Source organism: Nematostella vectensis, chromosome 2 (genome assembly GCF_932526225.1).
Source record: "Nematostella vectensis chromosome 2, jaNemVect1.1, whole genome shotgun sequence".
NCBI lineage: Eukaryota > Metazoa > Cnidaria > Anthozoa > Actiniaria > Edwardsiidae > Nematostella > Nematostella vectensis.
The window spans coordinates 12,669,847-12,688,194 of record NC_064035.1 but is presented as its reverse complement, the minus strand read 5'-3'; the positions used below and the strand labels follow the sequence as shown (position 1 = coordinate 12,688,194).

Below are 18,348 nucleotides of genomic sequence, written 5' to 3'. Positions count from 1 at the left end.
ATCTCCCCCTAAACTAAGTGCACAAGAGCTTTCTGAACAGTAAACGTCTGCTGATAGCAGGAAAGCCATTTAGCTGCTAAAACATGCAAATGCCGCGCGCTAAATAACAACCTGCACAAACCCAAAACTCCCCCAAAACGGGGGGGGGGGGGGGGGGGTATTAAGGAAAATACTAGGCTTTTCTCTTAGAATTGGTATTCTTTATGGCTTCTGGGGTATTTTTTAGGGCAACAATTTTAATTTTGCAGGTATTTTTTTAGGGGTATTTTTCGAATTTCCCGACGAACATCTCTATTACTTTTACCCTGAAGAACTTGCTACTTAACGATCCCCCCCTCTCTTGAAACTTTTGCTTCGGCCCCCCCTTTTTAAACTTCTGGATCCGCCCCTATGTTTGTTTACTCACCAGCGAGTGATGGTATGGGATGACATAAGAGTTTTTTTTTTCTTCCGGATAAATCACACGAACGTCGTATAATGCAAAACGCGCCATTTTATTCTACTTCACAAATACAGCATCACCATCTTTTAGATGTAACAAATATAGAGTTTTCAAAATCCCGTGCAAAAGATAACAAAGACATTACAGTGTATTAGTAGTAAATTAACTAAAAAGTATTTCAATTGTTTTTGAAAACCACTCCTATCATACACAAACAGAACAAAAGAAACCAGACTCCAACAATTCGATTTTATGTTTTCTTTTTAGAAATCATTCCTGGAGTCATTGAAATGAAATAATAATAAAAAAAAACAAGGTGGCGTACAGGAGCGAATACACAGGTCACCCGATGATATCGAAAAAAGTTGTTGGACTAATATAACACGATTTATAATAATAGACTAAGTTTCTGGTAACTTGGAACACTATCCCCTATAACAATTTCATATTCAATAAATATTTCATGAAAAATTACGCAGTATCCCATAGCCTGTTGGTCAACTTGCAATGATGTTTATTCAGAGAAGTTTATTGCTTAGGGAGGTCAGACCAAACATATCGAAGGGGGAGGGGGATACGCTACTCTCACTTTTATGAATACTATTTAAACCCTTTTAAAAAATCAAGACGACTTCTATAGGTACATTACAAAAAGAAAGATGTTTTGCTTACTCAGAGAACAACCTCCTTTCTAAAGCTACGTTATAACACTTAATTTCCGCGATTTTGAGATATTTCATACAATTTCTTGTAATTCGCAAGAATTTTTAAAAATCGCGAAATTCGCGACGAGCGAAATTACAGTAAAATTACGCGAAAATAAAGTGTTATAAAGTAAGTAAAATGCCCCCCTTACACACTAAGCTCAGCCCAGGCTTTGTATGTAATCAGTCGTCTCAAAAGCTCTGAGCCACAATGTTTTTAAAAGTTAAAAAAAAATCTTGGCTTAAAAACTATTCAAAAATAATGGGCTTCTATGATGTCTTATCTAATGTAGCCTGCAAAATGGCGAAAAGAAAAGAGCAACGAAAGTAGCAAAATAAATCATAACGTCGCAACGCAGGCTATTATGAATCTAGCTTGACATATTGTATAAGGACGACAATAAAATCCAAAAAAAGCCATGCTTGGTGAACCTGCTGTAATAACTCGCTCCAGTAGTTAGAATGTCCCATTTATCCAGACCATAATGCAATGCTAGTTCATCTATGGGTCACAATACCGAGGTGATTGACTGTAGTCTAGTGGGGCCATGTGGTCTTAGTTCATCCATTGGTCACAATACCGAGGTGCTTGACTGTAGTCTAGTGGGGCCATGTGGTCTTAGTTCATCCATTGGTCACAATACCGAGGTGCTTGACTGTAGTCTAGTGGGGCCATGTGGTCTTAGTTCATCCATTGGTCACAATACCGAGGTGCTTGACTGTAGTCTAGTGGGGCCATGTGGTCTTAGTTCATCCATTGGTCACAATACCGAGGTGCTTGACTGTAGTCTAGTGGGGCCATGTGGTCTTAGTTCATCCATTGGTCACAATACCGAGGTGCATGACTGTAGTCTAGTGGGGCCATGTGGTCTTAGTTCATCCATTGGTCACAATACCGAGGTGCTTGACTGTAATCTAGTGGGACCATGTGTTGTGTATTCATCGATTGGTCACAATACCGAGGTGCTTGACTCTAGTCTAGTGGGGCCATGTGGTCTTAGTTCATCCATTGGTCACAATACCGAGGTGCTTGACTGTAGTCTAGTGGGGCCATGTGGTCTTAGTTCATCCATTGGTCACAATACCGAGGTGCTTGACTGTAGTCTAGTGGGGCCATGTGGTCTTAGTTCATTCATTGGTCACAATACCGGGGTGCTTGACTGTAGTCTAGTGGGACCATGTGTTATGTGTTCATCGATGGGTCACAATACCGAGGTGCTTGACTGTAGTCTAGTGGGGCCATGTGGTCTTAGTTCATCCATTGGTCACAATACCGAGGTGCTTGACTGTAATCTAGTGGGACCATGTGTTGTGTATTCATCGATTGGTCACAATACCGAGGTGCTTGACTGTAGTCTAGTGGGACCATGTGTTGTGTATTAATCGATGGGTCACCATACCGAGGTGCTCGACTGTAGTCTAGTGGGGCCTTGTGTGTTAATTCATCGATGAGTCTCCATACTCGGGTGCTTGACTGTCGGTTTTCCATGTATGGACGCATCAGTCGTGATTGGAGAACACATAAGATTGGTCGTCTTTCAAATACTTCTACTGTACCTCCTGAAAAAGGTAACGTACCCTTTAGGGCCGATTCACACAATGCCATAAGAAGGACAGTGCTGAAAAACGCAAGACTAGTTCCAGTACCGCGCGGTTAAACCAGCATTTTTGTTTTGAAATGGCGGCTTTTTACCGGCGAACTGTCACATTTTGGCGGATGCTAAGAAAACTAGACCAAACCTAAGGCTATAATTTTCTTTATTACTCTCCATTATCACACAAATCTGTCATCTTTTGTACAGTATGGTTTTAATGCTGTACAGTTAGTCAAATCAGCGACCGAAGTCAGCCTTTACTCGAACGATTCAACACTGAGATTTTGTTTGTTTTCGCCAGAACACGCGCATGCGCATATGTTATTCAGCACTGTCCTTAAGAAGAAGTAAGATAGTTGTGTGGGTGAGCAGGGCGCAACATAAGCAAAAGCCGAAGTAAATCAACCGTCTCTCATGTTTTTTTCTTCATTTGCGGTTTTCTAGTTCACGCACAAAAGAGGCAAACACGTGTACGTGGGTACACGTGGGTACACGTGGGTACGTGGTTTAACGCAAGCGCGTATACGTCGATTTGCGATATCCGGATATCATTGAATTACACGCTCTTTGGCTCAACGACTCCTTCAGAAAACTCCAAAATTATAAAATCTTACTAGATCTGTATGCTGAAGTATGCTGCTACACCATCAAGTTGTAATCAACTGCTCACCGGCGGCGGTTTAATTGGTATTGCGGCATTTGGCCTGCGTCTGACTGGACCAGAGTCCTCCTGCTCTCCTAACGGCTGCTGGGCGGCCATCCCATTAGTGCTCTGTTGGGGGAAGTATGGCGCTCCGCCAGGCATTCCTCCGTACATCTGAAACAGAGGATGCAACTTGATCAAGCGTATGCTCCGACAACAACCTTTGTGCTTATAAACTTGAAGGTGCTTTTAAGAAAAAAATGGCGATCTCTGGAAACAGTGAAAGTGAATGCTGATCTTAAAATGTTGTATGAGCTGATAATTCATTTGTTATATTTTCTTTTGGGTGGGGGGTGGGGGAGAGAAGAAAATTTGTATAAGACATCCTTACCTGTTGGGCCATAAAGGGGTTCATTCCCATCCCCATCATCGGAAAGCTGGTAAACAATAACACAAGTCAGTACAAAATAAACATCCCAGCAAATAGCTGATTTATTTATCCTTCACATAGGTATCTGAGTCGTAAAAAGAAAAGAAAAGGGAATTCTAGCCTCGGCTTCTGGGTTAAGTGTTACAAAGGATTTGGGAGACTTTAGGAGAGGCGAGTGTCATTTTCCACAGGAAACCAGCATTAAATGAATGTATTTTTTTTTATTATTATTCATTTCTGACTGAGATGGCAATGGATGAGCCAAACAATTCTATGAAACCTCTTGCTTAGAGAAGCAACAGGGCTCAAAGTTATTTCCCAAGGCCAGCTTGTGCGACTGGATTAAAGATATAGTTCATATTTTCATCACAAAGGACAACGAAAGCTTTGATCGACAGTCCAAAGAAACATAACCTTTTGCTGGCGATCTCATGTGCTTGCGTTTCTGCAACAGACATTTTGAGTCTGGTTCACAAATGCCTTGGTTTCCTCGCTAACCTTGAGCCTTAAACAAGAGCTGTTGCACGCAGTACTTACTGTGGATTTGGGAACATCATGGTTTGGCCAGGATAACCTTGTGGTGAGGTGTAGCTAGGGTGATGGGGCTGCATGGGCATGGTTGTCATACCCGCAGAGCTGATACCCATGTTCCCCTGGGTCATGGGAGTCATCATTCCTACAACAGAAAACAGCTGTCAACACAATGCACTAATCTACTTTAAATGCCGCCTATCCTCCACGCAAAGAAGATCCCTTTATGTCTGCTGTAAAATCCTTATCTCCTTACATCTGCTGCTATTTGGCCCTTCCCCTAAAGTCCAAGATAATCTTACATCTGCTGCTGTTTGGCCCTTCCCCTAAAGGCCAAGATAATCTCCTTACATCTGCTGCTGTTGGCCCTTCACCTAAAGCCCAAGATAATCTCCTTACATCTGCTGCTGTTTGGCCCTTCCCCTAAAGGCCAAGATAATCTCCTTACATCTGCTGCTGTTTGGCCCTTCCCCTAAAGGCCAAGATAATCTCCTTACATCTGCTGCTGTTGGCCCTTCCCCTAAAGGCCAAGATAATCTCCTTACATCTACTGCGGTTTGGTCCTTCCCCTAAAGGCCAAGATAATCTCCTTACATCTGCTGCTGTTTGGCCCTTCCCCTAAAGGCCAAGATAATCTTACATCTGCTGCTGTTTGGCCCTTCCCCTAAAGGCCAAGATAATCTCCTTACATCTGCTGCTGTTTGGTTCTTCCCCTAAAGGCCAAGATAATCTCCTTACATCTGCTGCTGTTTGGCCCTTCCCATAAAGGCCAAGATAATCTTACATCTGCTGCTGTTGGCCCTTCACCTAAAGGCCAAGATGATCTCCTTACATTTACTGCTGTTTGGCCCTTCCCCTAAAGGCCAAGATAATCTTACATCTGCTGCTGTTGGCCCTTCACCTAAAGGCCAAGATGATCTCCTTACATTTACTGCTGTTTGGCCCTTCCCCTAAAGGCCAAGATAATCTTACATCTGCTGCTGTTTGGCCCTTCCCCTAAAGGCCAAGATAATCTCCTTACATCTGCTGCTGTTGGCCCTTCCCCTAAAGGCCAAGATAATCTCCTTACATCTGCTGCTGTTTGGCCCTTCCCCTAAAGGCCAAGATAATCTCCTTACATCTGCTGCTGTTTGGCCCTTCCCCTAAAGGCCAAGATAATCTTACATCTGCTGCTGTTGGCCCTTCCCCTAAAGGCCAAGATAATCTCCTTACATCTGCTGCTGTTTGGCCCTTCCCCTAAAGGCCAAGATAATCTTACATCTGCTGCTGTTTGGCCCTTCCCCTAAAGGCCAAGATAATCTTACATCTGCTGCTGTTTGGCCCTTCCCCTAAAGGCCAAGATAATCTCCTTACATCTGCTGCTGTTTGGCCCTTCCCCTAAAGGCCAAGATAATCTTCTTACATCTGCTGCTGTTTGGCCCTTCCCCTAAAGGCCAAGATAATCTTACATCTGCTGCTGTTTGGCCCTTCCCCTAAAGGCCAAGATAATCTTACATCTGCTGCTGTTTGGCCCTTCCCCTAAAGGCCAAGATAATCTCCTTACATCTACTGCTGTTTGGCCCTTCCCCTAAAGGCCAAGATAATCTTACATCTGCTGCTGTTTGGCCCTTCCCCTAAAGGCCAAGATAATCTCCTTACATCTGCTGCTGTTGGCCCTTTCCCTAAAGGCCAAGATAATCTCCTTACATCTGCTGCTGTTTGGCCCTTCCCCTAAAGGCCAAGATAATCTTACATCTGCTGCTGTTGGCCCTTCACCTAAAGGCCAAGATGATCTCCTTACATTTACTGCTGTTTGGCCCTTCCCCTAAAGGCCAAGATAATCTTACATCTGCTGCTGTTTGGCCCTTCCCCTAAAGGCCAAGATAATCTCCTTACATCTGCTGCTGTTGGCCCTTTCCCTAAAGGCCAAGATAATCTCCTTACATCTGCTGCTGTTTGGCCCTTCCCCTAAAGGCCAAGATAATCTTACATCTGCTGCTGTTGGCCCTTCCCCTAAAGGCCAAGATAATCTTACATCTGCTGCTGTTTGGTTCTTCCCCTAAAGGCCAAGATAATCTCCTTACATCTACTGCTGTTTGGCCCTTCCCCTAAAGGCCAAGATAATCTTACATCTGCTGCTGTTTGGCCCTTCCCCTAAAGGCCAAGATAATCTCCTTACATCTGCTGCTGTTGGCCCTTCCCCTAAAGGCCAAGATAATCTCCTTACATCTGCTGCTGTTTGGCCCTTCCCCTAAAGGCCAAGATAATCTCCTTACATCTACTGCTGTTTGGCCCTTCCCCTAAAGGCCAAGATAATCTTACATCTGCTGCTGTTTGGCCCTTCCCCTAAAGGCCAAGATAATCTTCTTACATCTGCTGCTGTTGGCCCTTCACCTAAAGGCCAAGATAATCTCCTTACATCTGCTGCTGTTGGCCCTTTCCCTAAAGGCCAAGATAATCTCCTTACATCTGCTGCTGTTTGGCCCTTCCCCTAAAGGCCAAGATAATCTCCTTACATCTGCTGCTGTTGGCCCTTTCCCTAAAGGCCAAGATAATCTCCTTACATCTGCTGCTGTTTGGCCCTTCCCCTAAAGGCCAAGATAATCTCCTTACATCTGCTGCTGTTTGGCCCTTCCCCTAAAGGCCAAGATAATCTTACATCTGCTGCTGTTGGCCCTTCCCCTAAAGGCCAAGATAATCTCCTTACATCTGCTGCTGTTTGGTTCTTCCCCTAAAGGCCAAGATAATCTCCTTACATCTGCTGCTGTTTGGTCCTTCCCCTAAAGGCCAAGATAATCTCCTTACATCTGCTGCTGTTTGGCCCTTCCCCTAAAGGCCAAGATAATCTCCTTACATCTGCTGCTGTTTGGCCCTTCCCCTAAAGGCCAAGATAATCTCCTTACATCTGCTGCTGTTTGGCCCTTCCCCTAAAGGCCAAGATAATCTCCTTACATCTGCTGCTGTTGGCCCTTCCCCTAAAGGCCAAGATAATCTCCTTACATCTGCTGCTGTTGGCCCTTCACCTAAAGGCCAAGATAATCTCCTTACATCTGCTGCTGTTTGGCCCTTCCCCTAAAGGCCAAGATAATCTCCTTACATCTGCTGCTGTTTGGCCCTTCCCCTAAAGGCCAAGATAATCTCCTTACATCTGCTGCTGTTTGGCCCTTCCCCTAAAGGCCAAGATAATCTCCTTACATCTGCTGCTGTTTGGCCCTTCCCCTAAAGGCCAAGATAATCTCCTTACATCTGCTGCTGTTTGGCCCTTCCCCTAAAGGCCAAGATAATCTCCTTACATCTGCTGCTGTTTGGCCCTTCCCCTAAAGGCCAAGATAATCTCCTTACATCTGCTGCTGTTGGCCCTTCCCCTAAAGGCCAAGATAATCTCCTTACATCTGCTGCTGTTGGCCCTTCACCTAAAGGCCAAGATAATCTCATTACATCTGCTGCTGTTGGCCCTTTCCCTAAAGGCCAAGATAATCTCCTTACATCTGCTGCTGTTTGGCCCTTCCCCTAAAGGCCAAGATAATCTCCTTACATCTGCTGCTATTTGGCTCTTCCCCTAAAGGCCAAGATAATCTTCTTACATCTGCTGCTATTTGGCACTTCTCCTAAAGGCCAAGATTATCTCCTTATATTTGCTGCTACTTGGCTGTTACCCTAGGGGCCAAGATATCTCCTTACATTTGCTGCTATTTGAATCTTCCCCTACATCTTTTGCTAACCAAACTCTTTATTTCCAGAAGCCTAGAAAACCCCCCTACACCTAATTCCAACATCTAACCACGCCCTTACTGCAGACATTTCTAAGCTTACCCTGCATCTGCTGTTGCATGCTCATCATTCTAGATGCCATGGCAGCCTCCTGGGACGCCATAGCTCCTTGTTGAGATACCATCTGTTGCATAACAGCAAGTCTTTGCTGAATCATGTTCTCATGCTGTAACGCCTCCATTGGCTGATTTGACTGCATTTGTTGCATACTCACTTGATCACCTGCCGATTGAGACATGTGTGAGAGAAGTATAAACGTGTCCATGTGGTTTAAAATGTTTTACAGCTCAACCTGCAAAAGTGTGATGTTTTTTGTCTTTTATAATCACAAACGAGAATTCAGGCACAGAGGCTTGATGAGACACGTTATGCAAGACTGCAAATCTAGCATATGATTTGTCAAAACAAACATTTCATAAACACAGGGCCATAGAAGGGGGTGGGGCACTGGGGGCATGTTGAACAGAACAATTGAACAGAAGGGGTATATATTTCAAGGCCTGCTACGGCACTGACATATTACTACTGTTCACGGTTTTTGCAGGTGATGCTATAATTCACATTTTCCTTTAATAAAATACTGATATAAAATTACAGAATGTCAAGAATAAAGAAACGTATGCTGGTAATCATAACCATAGCCTTTAAATGTCATACTTAGGTCTTCAAGGTAATTTGGGTATTGACCTTGGGGGACTGGATGGCCATTATCTGGAACTACCATGTTCTGTTGTGTTTGCATCATCATCTCAAGTGGCATGGGTGGTGTTCCTGCTTGGTTATACATACCCTGAAACCCTACATGGAAAACATGGAAAGGCACTCAATACATATATTTGGTTTGTGTTAACTGTATATTGAATATCCTGAAAACCTACAAGGAAAAACCAAAAAGACTCTTTGAATAAACTGCATGTTGTTTATCAAGAGTGCATGCAAAGCACTCGGTTTGCATTGTCTGTATATTGAATCGGCTGAATTTCTAGCATGATTTTATGAGGCCCATAAAAAGTACCACATACCACTGACTGAAAAACAGTTTGTTTGAGCCAATGGGCAGCCATGATGACTGCGATTCTTAGAGTGAAAAAAATAGTGGAAACATGTTTTACATCTGGAACATGTTTTACAGATTTTTAATCCAAATATGACAAGCTCTAAAGTCCTTAGCATACAGAGGAGTTACTGGTGCGACAGGTTCAAGACATTGGCCCAGCCATGCTGGTGCTGCTTGAACAATGTGTTGAGAGAGGTTGGCTGGTGCTGGCCAGTGAAACATTTGTTAGAGTTCATACGTTTGAAGAACCCTTTTCCAGTATGTGTTTTGTCTTGTGATGAACTGACTGTAGCACAGCCTTACTCACCGATTTGGTTGTAATATTGGGCTCCTTCAGGTATGGCCTGTTCAGGGAACACTTCTGGAACAGCTGGCGCTGGAGGCTGTGATGCTCTTTGTCTCTGGGAGGAGTATCGCTTGGGTTTGCTTCCAACAGAAGCCGTTTTCTCTTTAGATGCAGTTCTTTGTTCTAGTGGAAACAAAAGGCACATTTTCACCTTTTAATGGTTTATTGCAATATGGCAAATATAGGTAAATATTAAAAACATAGTAGCACATTTATAACCTATAGTAGATTAAAAGGCCACAGGGCAACCATATCATATGGAAACCGAGTCTTAAGGCAACTATCCTGTTGTTAGTGGTTAGGGATATTAATTGTAATAATAGGTACTAGTGTATATTGATTATGATCACAGCTGGTTAAGTGTACATTATTTACCTTTCTCTACATTTTCATTCTCCTCTTTGATACGTTCAGACTAAAAGAAACAAAGATCAGAGTATAGAAATAAGACAAAGTGTGAGCATGAACAGAACTGTAAAAGATAGGAAATCTGAGGTTGATAAATAAGGAAGATTTTGTAGCTCTCATATGTATATGGTTAGAGCTGTCCTTAAACAAGGTTGACAATGCATGTAGCAAACATGAGAAAAAAACATTTAAAATGTTTTCAATAAAATTAGGAAATCTGGGGTTGATAAATATTAAGGAAGATATTGTAGCTGTCATATGTATATAGTATATAGAGTATGTATGTAGCAAACATGAGAAAGAACATTTAGAATGTTTTTTAACCACAAACATCAGCCCAAGGTTGGCTATGCTCAGGCACAAAAGACATCATTGAAGAGGTTTTCATCACATTATTCAGCAAAGGCACGCACCTCTTTCTCATTTTCTTCCTCAACAATAACCTCCTCATCAGCATCTAATATGAGAAAAAAGAAATGTGCTTACTAGAGAAAACAGCAATTGGTTATGTATCTACCTAACATAACAGGGACCTAAGTTTAATAGATACCTTCAAAATCACTGCCATGCTTTTCTTGCTCCTTCTTCCTTGCCAGCTCCCTGTCTCTTGCAAAATCAGCAGCACTTTTACGGGACTTTTTCATCTCTGGGTTTCCTCCTCTGCCCCTTCCTCTGCCACGACTCTTACTTTGGGTTGCTGGTGATTCTCTATGTATAAGACATACACGTTAAACTTGCGCATGCATTGATACATAGTTCAATAGAGGAGATGCTGTAGGGCAATCAATAAATAAGCCTTCTCTAAGAATACCCAGTTTTGAAAAAAAAAAGTGTTTGACAGTTAAGGCTGAAGATTCTTACTGGAATTCTTTCTGTATCAGAAGTTCTTATTCAATAGAATCAAAAAGCCCAAACTGTCGCGATCTCGTACCAGAACAATGAATAGAATACACCAAAAACTGGAAATGGACTCTGCCTGGCAGAGTCGATTTCCAGTTTTTGGTGTATTCTAGAAGTTCTTATTCAGATACAGAAAGAAATTCAAATTTCAGCTGCTACATATTTTGTCATCCCAACAAAAGAAAGTATTTAAGATATTCAGGGCTGAAGTAGGTGGTCGCTTAAAAAAGTATATAGCTGGTTGTGAGAGGTCTGATGCAAAATTATCTCTATTATTCATTTTAAATATCAGACAAAAAGTAGGAGGTGATAAATCATGAAGTTGCCTGTGGAACTCAAGCAATTGCCGGCTTGTTTTGACAGCCCTGGATATTATTTTAAATTGAATTTAGGAAATGAAAGTTTCATAACGTTTTTAGATGACAATTTCATAAATATAACATAATTAATCTTCCAATGTTGAATAAAACCAGCAACAAGGGTGTGGTAGAGGAGGGCTCTTTAGACACTTTTTACTATGTAAATACAAAGATAAATGAGAGGTCCTTAAAGTTTGCTTACCTAGTTTTAACTTCTTTGTCTTGTTCCTCCTCTGTTCTTTCTTTCCTATCCCTTCTATCTCTTGAGTCCCTCTTCTCTCTTGCATTTCTCTCATTTCTGAATTGATGATTTACATCTTCTTTCTCCTGCCTGCGGCGTCCACCTCTTCGATTATCATCTTCTTGGTCAGCCCATGACTCTTCCTTGTTCTCATGGCCACTATTCTCTCTATTATTCCTTCTACCATGATCATCTCTCCTTGACTCTCCGCCTCTCCTGTTTTGCTGTCTATCTTGGTTTCTTCTTTTGTTCTGATCATCCAATCTTTCCCCTGAGTCCTCTCTGTATTCATTTGTTCTTCTTTGCCTATGTTTTGGCTGAGCTTCTTCATGCTCAACCTCCTTTTCCCTGGAATCTTCTCTATTTCTGCCTCTTCTTCTCTCTCTGTTCTTTGGACTGTCCTCCCTTCTCTCCTCTATTCTTTGCCTTGTCTCTCTCCTAAACCCATCATCAGAACGCTGACCTTTTTCTTTTTCCCGGTTACCACCACCTCTTCTATAACCCTCATTCCTCTCCTCCTGTTGGTCATGATATTCTTGTTCTCTTCTCTGGGGTGGAGCTCTTCCCCCCCTGTCTGACTGTGTTTTCCATCTTCTGTTCTCTGTCATGAATTCCTTAAGGTCATAATTACGTCGTCCCCCTCGCCTGCCTGCATTTCTTCTAAGATTTCTTGAGGACTCCTGAAAAAAAATAATTTTAGTTGTAACCCCTGATAATTTGCTTTATTCAAGAGGTGCAGTAATAATTTTTTTCTATTTACTGTTTTAAATATTAATGAACTAGTGATAAAAAAAATATTGTTGTAAATTAATTTATATACTGTATCAATTCTGTATCAAGTGTGAACAATAACAATTGTATGGTCCAAGGTTTCAAGGCAAATTTCCTTATTTATTATATTTTTAAAATTATTTATGTATAACAAATTATTGTTTAAAAATCATTTTAAAAATGAGATGCTGAGAAAAAAAAACATAGGTGAACTTGAGCAATTAAAGGTTCTTTACAATACCAAACATAAAAAAATTATAATCATACAGTACCTCTAATTCTTCAGCTGTTTTAGGGGCTTGTTCCTCCTCAACATATCTGTCATGCAACCATTTGTCCCCTGTTTTGTCCCACAGAGCTCTAGAGGGTGGCTTTCTCCTGAATGGAAAAGGTATAATCACAACTTTTGAGCAAATTTTTTTCTGGGTTTTTGTTTCATCAGATTATCATTTCATGGGGAAAAACAGTAATGTTGCGCTTGAATTAGCAATGCTCAACTTCCTAAATCAAATTCTAAATCAGATTTCTTCTGTTCTCCCAGTACAATGAAAAATAAAAACTGACAGTAAAATGTATGAGAATACTAAATATTTCCTCTTAAGGACAATTTGTAAGTTTAACATCTTCTCTTGTTAAACCCCTTTTAAACTGTATTTCTATTCATACTATACCTGTCAATATCAGGAATATCTGCCCATCTGTCGTCATGTGTCCAAAATGTATCCCTTCTAGGAACAAAGGCAGGGTCTGCTGTGTCTGTTTTCTTGGGAGGTTCATCTGTCTGAGAAATCATAAAGTTAAAACCAAAGTGTAAGAACTTAGATTCTTTTCCTAGTTCCTTATATTATTTTGTATTTACTGACACTATATAAAGTTGGTTCTTGCCAGGTTATTTATTCACAGGCAGCCTTACTGACTTGCCAGCTTAAAAACTTTTGGATGTTTTAATGTATATTTTGATAGTGTATGTTATCTTTATGGAAGAGCAGCAAATTTATACAGTATTTTAAAACCCCATTTTTTTTATCACTTCACATTTCAAGTATTTCATTATTTTTATTGCACGTATGTGATTCCTTTACAGGGTTCAAAATAATTTTTTTAAATCTGCTAGATTTTGCCGGCTTTGTGGATTTTGGTGAAAAAAAAGCCTGCATACTCAAAATATGAGGGGAATACAGAAAGAAAGAGCTGGCAAAGCCCAAAAAACAGCCAGCTATCACTGGCAGCTGGCTGCTATTTTGAACCCTGCCTTTAAATGTGTCAAGTTGCATAGATTTATTGAGGTTCTCTGGAGGCTCAAACATATTCAATTTTTTGTACAAAAACATGCTGCTGCTTATTTAGTTAATTTTTGTGCTTTTTTATATTTTTTTTACCTGCACAACATTGTATAACAGTAGTGTGGTTTATATTTTAGCTTTATGTCTCGAAAATGTAGCTGAAGTTCAACAGGCTTAACAGGGCCTTTCTAACAGCTCAATACAACCAGCGACAAATTTTAATTTTAGTCATATCCTTAGCTGTCATGAGCAAAGTGACTGGTTAGGTCTTTCACCTAGGGTGCGTTAAGATCAGGGGTTTGAATTCCTCTAACTCCATAGAGTTTTATTTCTTAACTTCATTTTTAGTTTAAAAAAAAAACTCTTATACCATTTATCAACAGTTTGTGTGGGCCTTTATGACCGGATACTCTTGTAATAACAGTAATCACATTCAAATTTTGCTGTACATACTTTACAGTTCAAACTATCAAGACTGTTGTAAATAATTGTTGTAGTAGCACAGCCCTATTTTTATTGTTTTGCTAACAGGATACCACAGGATACAACAAGTGCTTCATACAAGGGTATTACTTTATATAGAATCAGTCTCTCATACCAATGAAGGCATTTCCATATCACCTTTTCATCACCACTGTCCTTGGTATCAGCACCATCTTCCTCCGCTGAAGCCCACTCCCCCTGATCTTCACTCTGGAAGAATAAAAGGATGATGTGTTATCAAGTACTGTTCAATAGAGAGGGGGAATTCCAATGTTTTTCTTGTTCAATTTAAACTTTGTCTAAAAACATGGGCTATTATTTGATGGAACAGTGGTTTCTATCACATCGCTTAAATATTTAATGTATATTTTCAAGACCATTATACCAGACTGATGCTTGTATATCTTGAGCTCACTGTATTAATTTGGCATTTATTATTATTTTTTTGGCTTGTGTGTACTTCTTATGGCTGGTACATGCCAGTAGTAAATGGTTTAATGTTTTTTGTACATAAGAAAGCATTAAACAATAAACTACCTCAGCAGAGCTCTCGTTATCACTCTCACAACCAGTGCCAGCACCGGAGCCCTCTTCACTAGCTGACTGGACATCATCGTCATCTGACTGTGAGTCAGCCTCAGAGTACTCATCATCCGAATCATCAGACCCAGCACTCTTGTCTTCTTCAACTCTTGTACCCTCATCTACATCACCTGCACTTCTTGATAGATCTACAGCATTTGTGTCTTCTTCAACTCCTGTACCATCATCTTCATCACCTGCACTTGTTGGTAGATCTACAGAAGTCTTGTCTTCTTCACCTCCTGAACCATCATCCCCATCACCTCCCACATTACCTGGTAGATCGACAGCCTTCTTGTCTTCTTCACTTTCTTCACCATCATCCACATCATTTCCTTTAGTTACTGGTACATCTAATAAATCATTATTGTTTTTGTGGGGAGTTGATAACAATTCACCCTTTAGGCACTGATAAGTCACATGCGTTTTATGGGGTCAAAGTCCAACAAATCGTAAACAACCCGCGAAAGTTTGGACAAGTGGTGAAGAAGTGTATGCTTCATACGAACAAAATGGGGACAACAAAGCATTGTCTCTGTCTCATGGCACCTGTAGAAATAAATCTAGATTTCTGCAGTTATGAAAGACAAATGGCAATAGGGACCCTGTACTATTCTTCCATTTTTCCATGAGAGAAAAGAAAAACAGGAAGGTAGAAAGAATGAATAAAGTGGTACAAACACAGAGATTCATTCAAGTGTGGCAAGTAAGTGATATTTGCAGCTTCCATTTTGTCAGAGAAAATGGCACCTCAGAAGATGATCCTGATCCTATATCTGCAGATGTCGGTCAAGCAAGGGTAAGTTATTTATTTTTGGTTTAACCGAAAACGTGAAAAATATTTCAAAATATTGAAAGCAGTGTGTCTATTGCAAGTTTCTTCGAGGATGTGATTGATAATTTAGAGCGGATGGCATGTTAAATATCTCGGATTCTAATAGATTATTTTGTCTTTTTAATGGTCAAGGTTTCCGTCGGACCTCCAGAAGTGAACTGGTGACAATGCAGCTTTAAGTAAACTTTCGCCATTTAAACTTTTTTAAACAATAAAAAACGACGGAATGTTGCACAATTCGCAAAGCATCCTGTTCACTTACATAAACTTTGTCAAAAAATGGCTACCCAGTGTTCAAAAGTATTCCCTAGCCGTTTTCACACATTCGAAAATCTCCGAAGAATATCAAGCGATCAGCATTCCTTCACCAAACTTATTCTCCCGTGTCTAATACAAGTCTTTGTCAAATAAATGGCTTCCCAGTGTTCAAAAGCATTGGCTAGCAGTTTTCACACAATCGAAAATCTTCTAATAATATCAAGCGATCAGCATTTCCTCCTCAAACTAATTCTCCCGTGTTTAGTACAAGTCTTTGCTTTGTCAAATATATGACTTCCCACTGTTCAAAATTCTTCGCTAGCAGTTTTAACACATCCGAAAATCTTTGAATAATATCAAGCAATCAACATTCCCTCCCAAAACTAATTCTCCCGTGTCTAATACAAGCCGTTGTAAAATCAATGGCTTCCAGCTGTTCAAAAGTATTCACTAGCAGTTTTCACACTTTCAGATATCTTTGAAGGATATCGTGATCGGCATGTCAAATAAATGGCTTCAAGCTGTTTAAAAAGTCTTCGCTAGCGTCTTGTTAGATGTGTTACCTCTAACAAGACGCGCTCTTAAACAAGGGTTTTTTGTTACTAATCCTGATACTGTCAAATCTGCATGAAAAAACGTAGCTTATTTGTGCTTGCAGAACTCCTGCATGTATTTTAAGTGTGTATCAGTAAGTTTTCGGTTACATGGTACGAGTTCCCGTTCGTCAAAGGGTTTTCCCGGTCTGTTCGCGAACATCAGCTGATCGCGAACACTGTTTGCAAATTGTTGTTCGCGAATTTCACGAACAATTTTGCGTATGTCCACATGTTCAAGAGCAGTACTGTATGTAATATCCTTGCCACACTTGAATGAATCTCTGTGTTTGCACCACTTTATTCATTTTTTTTGTCTTCTGTTTTTCTTTTCTCTCCTGGAAAAATGGAAGAAAAGTACAGGGTCCCTATTGCCATTTGTCTTTCATAACTACAGGAATCTAGATTTATTCCTACAGGTGCCATGAGTCATCATTTTGTTCGTACAAAAGCACACACTTCTTCACTTGTCCAAACTTTCGCGGGTTGTTTACAATTTGTTGGACTTTGACGCAGGTGACTCATCAGCGCCAAAAGGGTGAATTGAAAATATTAAAACCAAACATCCACTGTTCTAAATAACTTATCCGATGATTAGATGGATAAATTTTGCACAATGCCAAGTCTGAAAATGTCAAAGTTACACAAGGTTATAAAAAAAAGAAAGAAAACTGAGCTTTCTTGAATAGGACAGTTGAAAAGGGTACTCTAGTACCCCGCTGCTTTGGGGTTGCTGCTTGGATTAAGTGTCCCTGCATTGTTGTAAAAATGCCAGAGAATTGTCCACAGTAAACAAATCAAGATATTTGCTGAAGTTATATAGCTCAGCTCACTAATTGTCACATCAACTGTACTTCGCCATTGGTTGATACCCTACCTTTATTCTGAGCTTCCTCTCTTGGTGCTTGCTCTGGCAAACGTTGTGATTCTGATCCTTTTCCTTCTACTTCAGTTAAGTCTTCTGAGACATCAAGGATTGGCTCAAACTACAGTGTGAAGATGATATTAAGTCAAACATGTGATGCATTATAATGATGTTGATTAAAAAATTGACTATAATAAGGCCCAAGCCTTTATTATTTTTATTATTATTCAATAAATCAGCATACATGCAGTGTTGCTTCCAGGGGGTATGGTAAATGGGGCTGGTATCCCTCCATTCAGATGGAAAATTTAGATGTTTAGTGTTATACATGTGCAGAGTATAGATGCAAGCAATGGAAAGCATTCAGACAGTCAAACAGTTGGAACTTTGAAATATTGTATAATGTTGTTTATATGTATGTTGATTGAGGCAGAAATTTAGCTTAGCATTTACTTTGTAGAGATTTTTCTGGAAGTTCCACCAGTGTTTACACATGCCATTGCATTCCGGCACAGAAATCGTTCATATTGTATATTCTAAAACAAGATAACCTGCTGTAAGCATGGACTTTCCTCGATTAATCGTGGACTTGCCCCTGACATGGGCCTAAGCATAAATAGATTGTTGAAGGTGAAAGAATGTAGCAAAAGTTTAGCAAGTGTTTACCAAGACGCCGGTTTGTTATGTTCTGAACTTTTTACACGTTGCTTTTGCATAAATTTTTATGTTTATAGCAGTGCAATTTATAGAAAATTATGAGAGCTCTGAAGTTCTAGCATGTACGAAGTGAAGATAGTAGGAATGTATGCGTTTACACTTCTTGTTCTTACCTCATCTTTTTTAGCGCTGTTATCAGCGATTTCAGCTTTTGACCCTTCAGAGCCGCTCATGGCGACAATTCCAAAACAACTTCAATCTACTATTTTTTGTAAAGCATATATCCTTTTCTCTTGGGGTATATTGTTGAATTCTAGCTGGAATTTCTGCCAATTTGTATTGGTATGCTTTGGTTCAAATGCAACACGCGTCGGCGGCCATCTTGAATTCTAGATGCGTGAGGAACAATGCGCATGGTGTCTGGAGTTCAGGCCCCAACCAGGTTCTTAAAAAATAACACACAAAAAAAAGAACATTTTAAAAATGAAAGTTGATGTTACAAGCCAAATAAAGAATATGGTTAGAGCCGAAGAAATATTTGTGTTTTTCTGAAATAAACTCCAAACCATTTGCTTTTGGAAAAAAGTTGATAACTCAATATACGGGAACCCTGTG

General features: G+C 40.4%; 1 protein-coding gene across 3 annotated transcripts; it reads right to left on the bottom strand.

Annotated features, from left to right (window-relative positions):
• Nucleotides 1-475: 475 nt before the first annotated feature.
• LOC5514064 (zinc finger CCCH domain-containing protein 13) lies at nt 476-18,156 on the bottom strand. Of its 3 annotated transcripts, none has more exons than XM_001634214.3 (17): nt 17,907-18,156; nt 17,089-17,197; nt 14,481-14,878; nt 14,082-14,153; nt 12,849-12,958; nt 12,450-12,555; nt 11,368-12,086; nt 10,457-10,614; nt 10,320-10,363; nt 9,874-9,913; nt 9,460-9,621; nt 8,753-8,893; nt 8,138-8,317; nt 4,352-4,490; nt 3,776-3,821; nt 3,356-3,558; nt 476-2,706 (listed from the first exon to the last, which is right to left on the bottom strand). In XM_001634214.3, exons 1-16 carry the CDS (start codon nt 17,964-17,966, stop codon nt 3,400-3,402), a joined length of 2,643 nt encoding a protein of 880 aa, XP_001634264.2. In that variant the 5' UTR covers nt 17,967-18,156; the 3' UTR covers nt 476-2,706; nt 3,356-3,399. The 3 variants fall into 3 exon arrangements, with proteins under 3 accessions (XP_001634264.2, XP_032239544.1, XP_032239545.1); XM_032383653.2 differs by having other exon boundaries at nt 3,412-3,558; XM_032383654.2 differs by having other exon boundaries at nt 3,412-3,558; nt 8,783-8,893.
• Between the last annotated feature and the right edge of the window lie 192 nt (nt 18,157-18,348).

Excerpts from the sequence above, each read along its gene's own strand:
- LOC5514064 (XM_001634214.3), bottom strand. The coding sequence starts at position 17,966 with ATGAGCGGCTCTGAAGGGTCAAAAGCTGAAATCGCTGATAACAGCGCT. Across the intron at positions 10,615-11,367 it reads GACAAAGAAGTTAAAACTAG|AGAATCACCAGCAACCCAAA; the intron begins GTAAGCAAACTT and ends TCTTATACATAG. Across the intron at positions 3,822-4,351 it reads ATGATGTTCCCAAATCCACA|CTTTCCGATGATGGGGATGG; the intron begins GTAAGTACTGCG and ends ATTGTTTACCAG.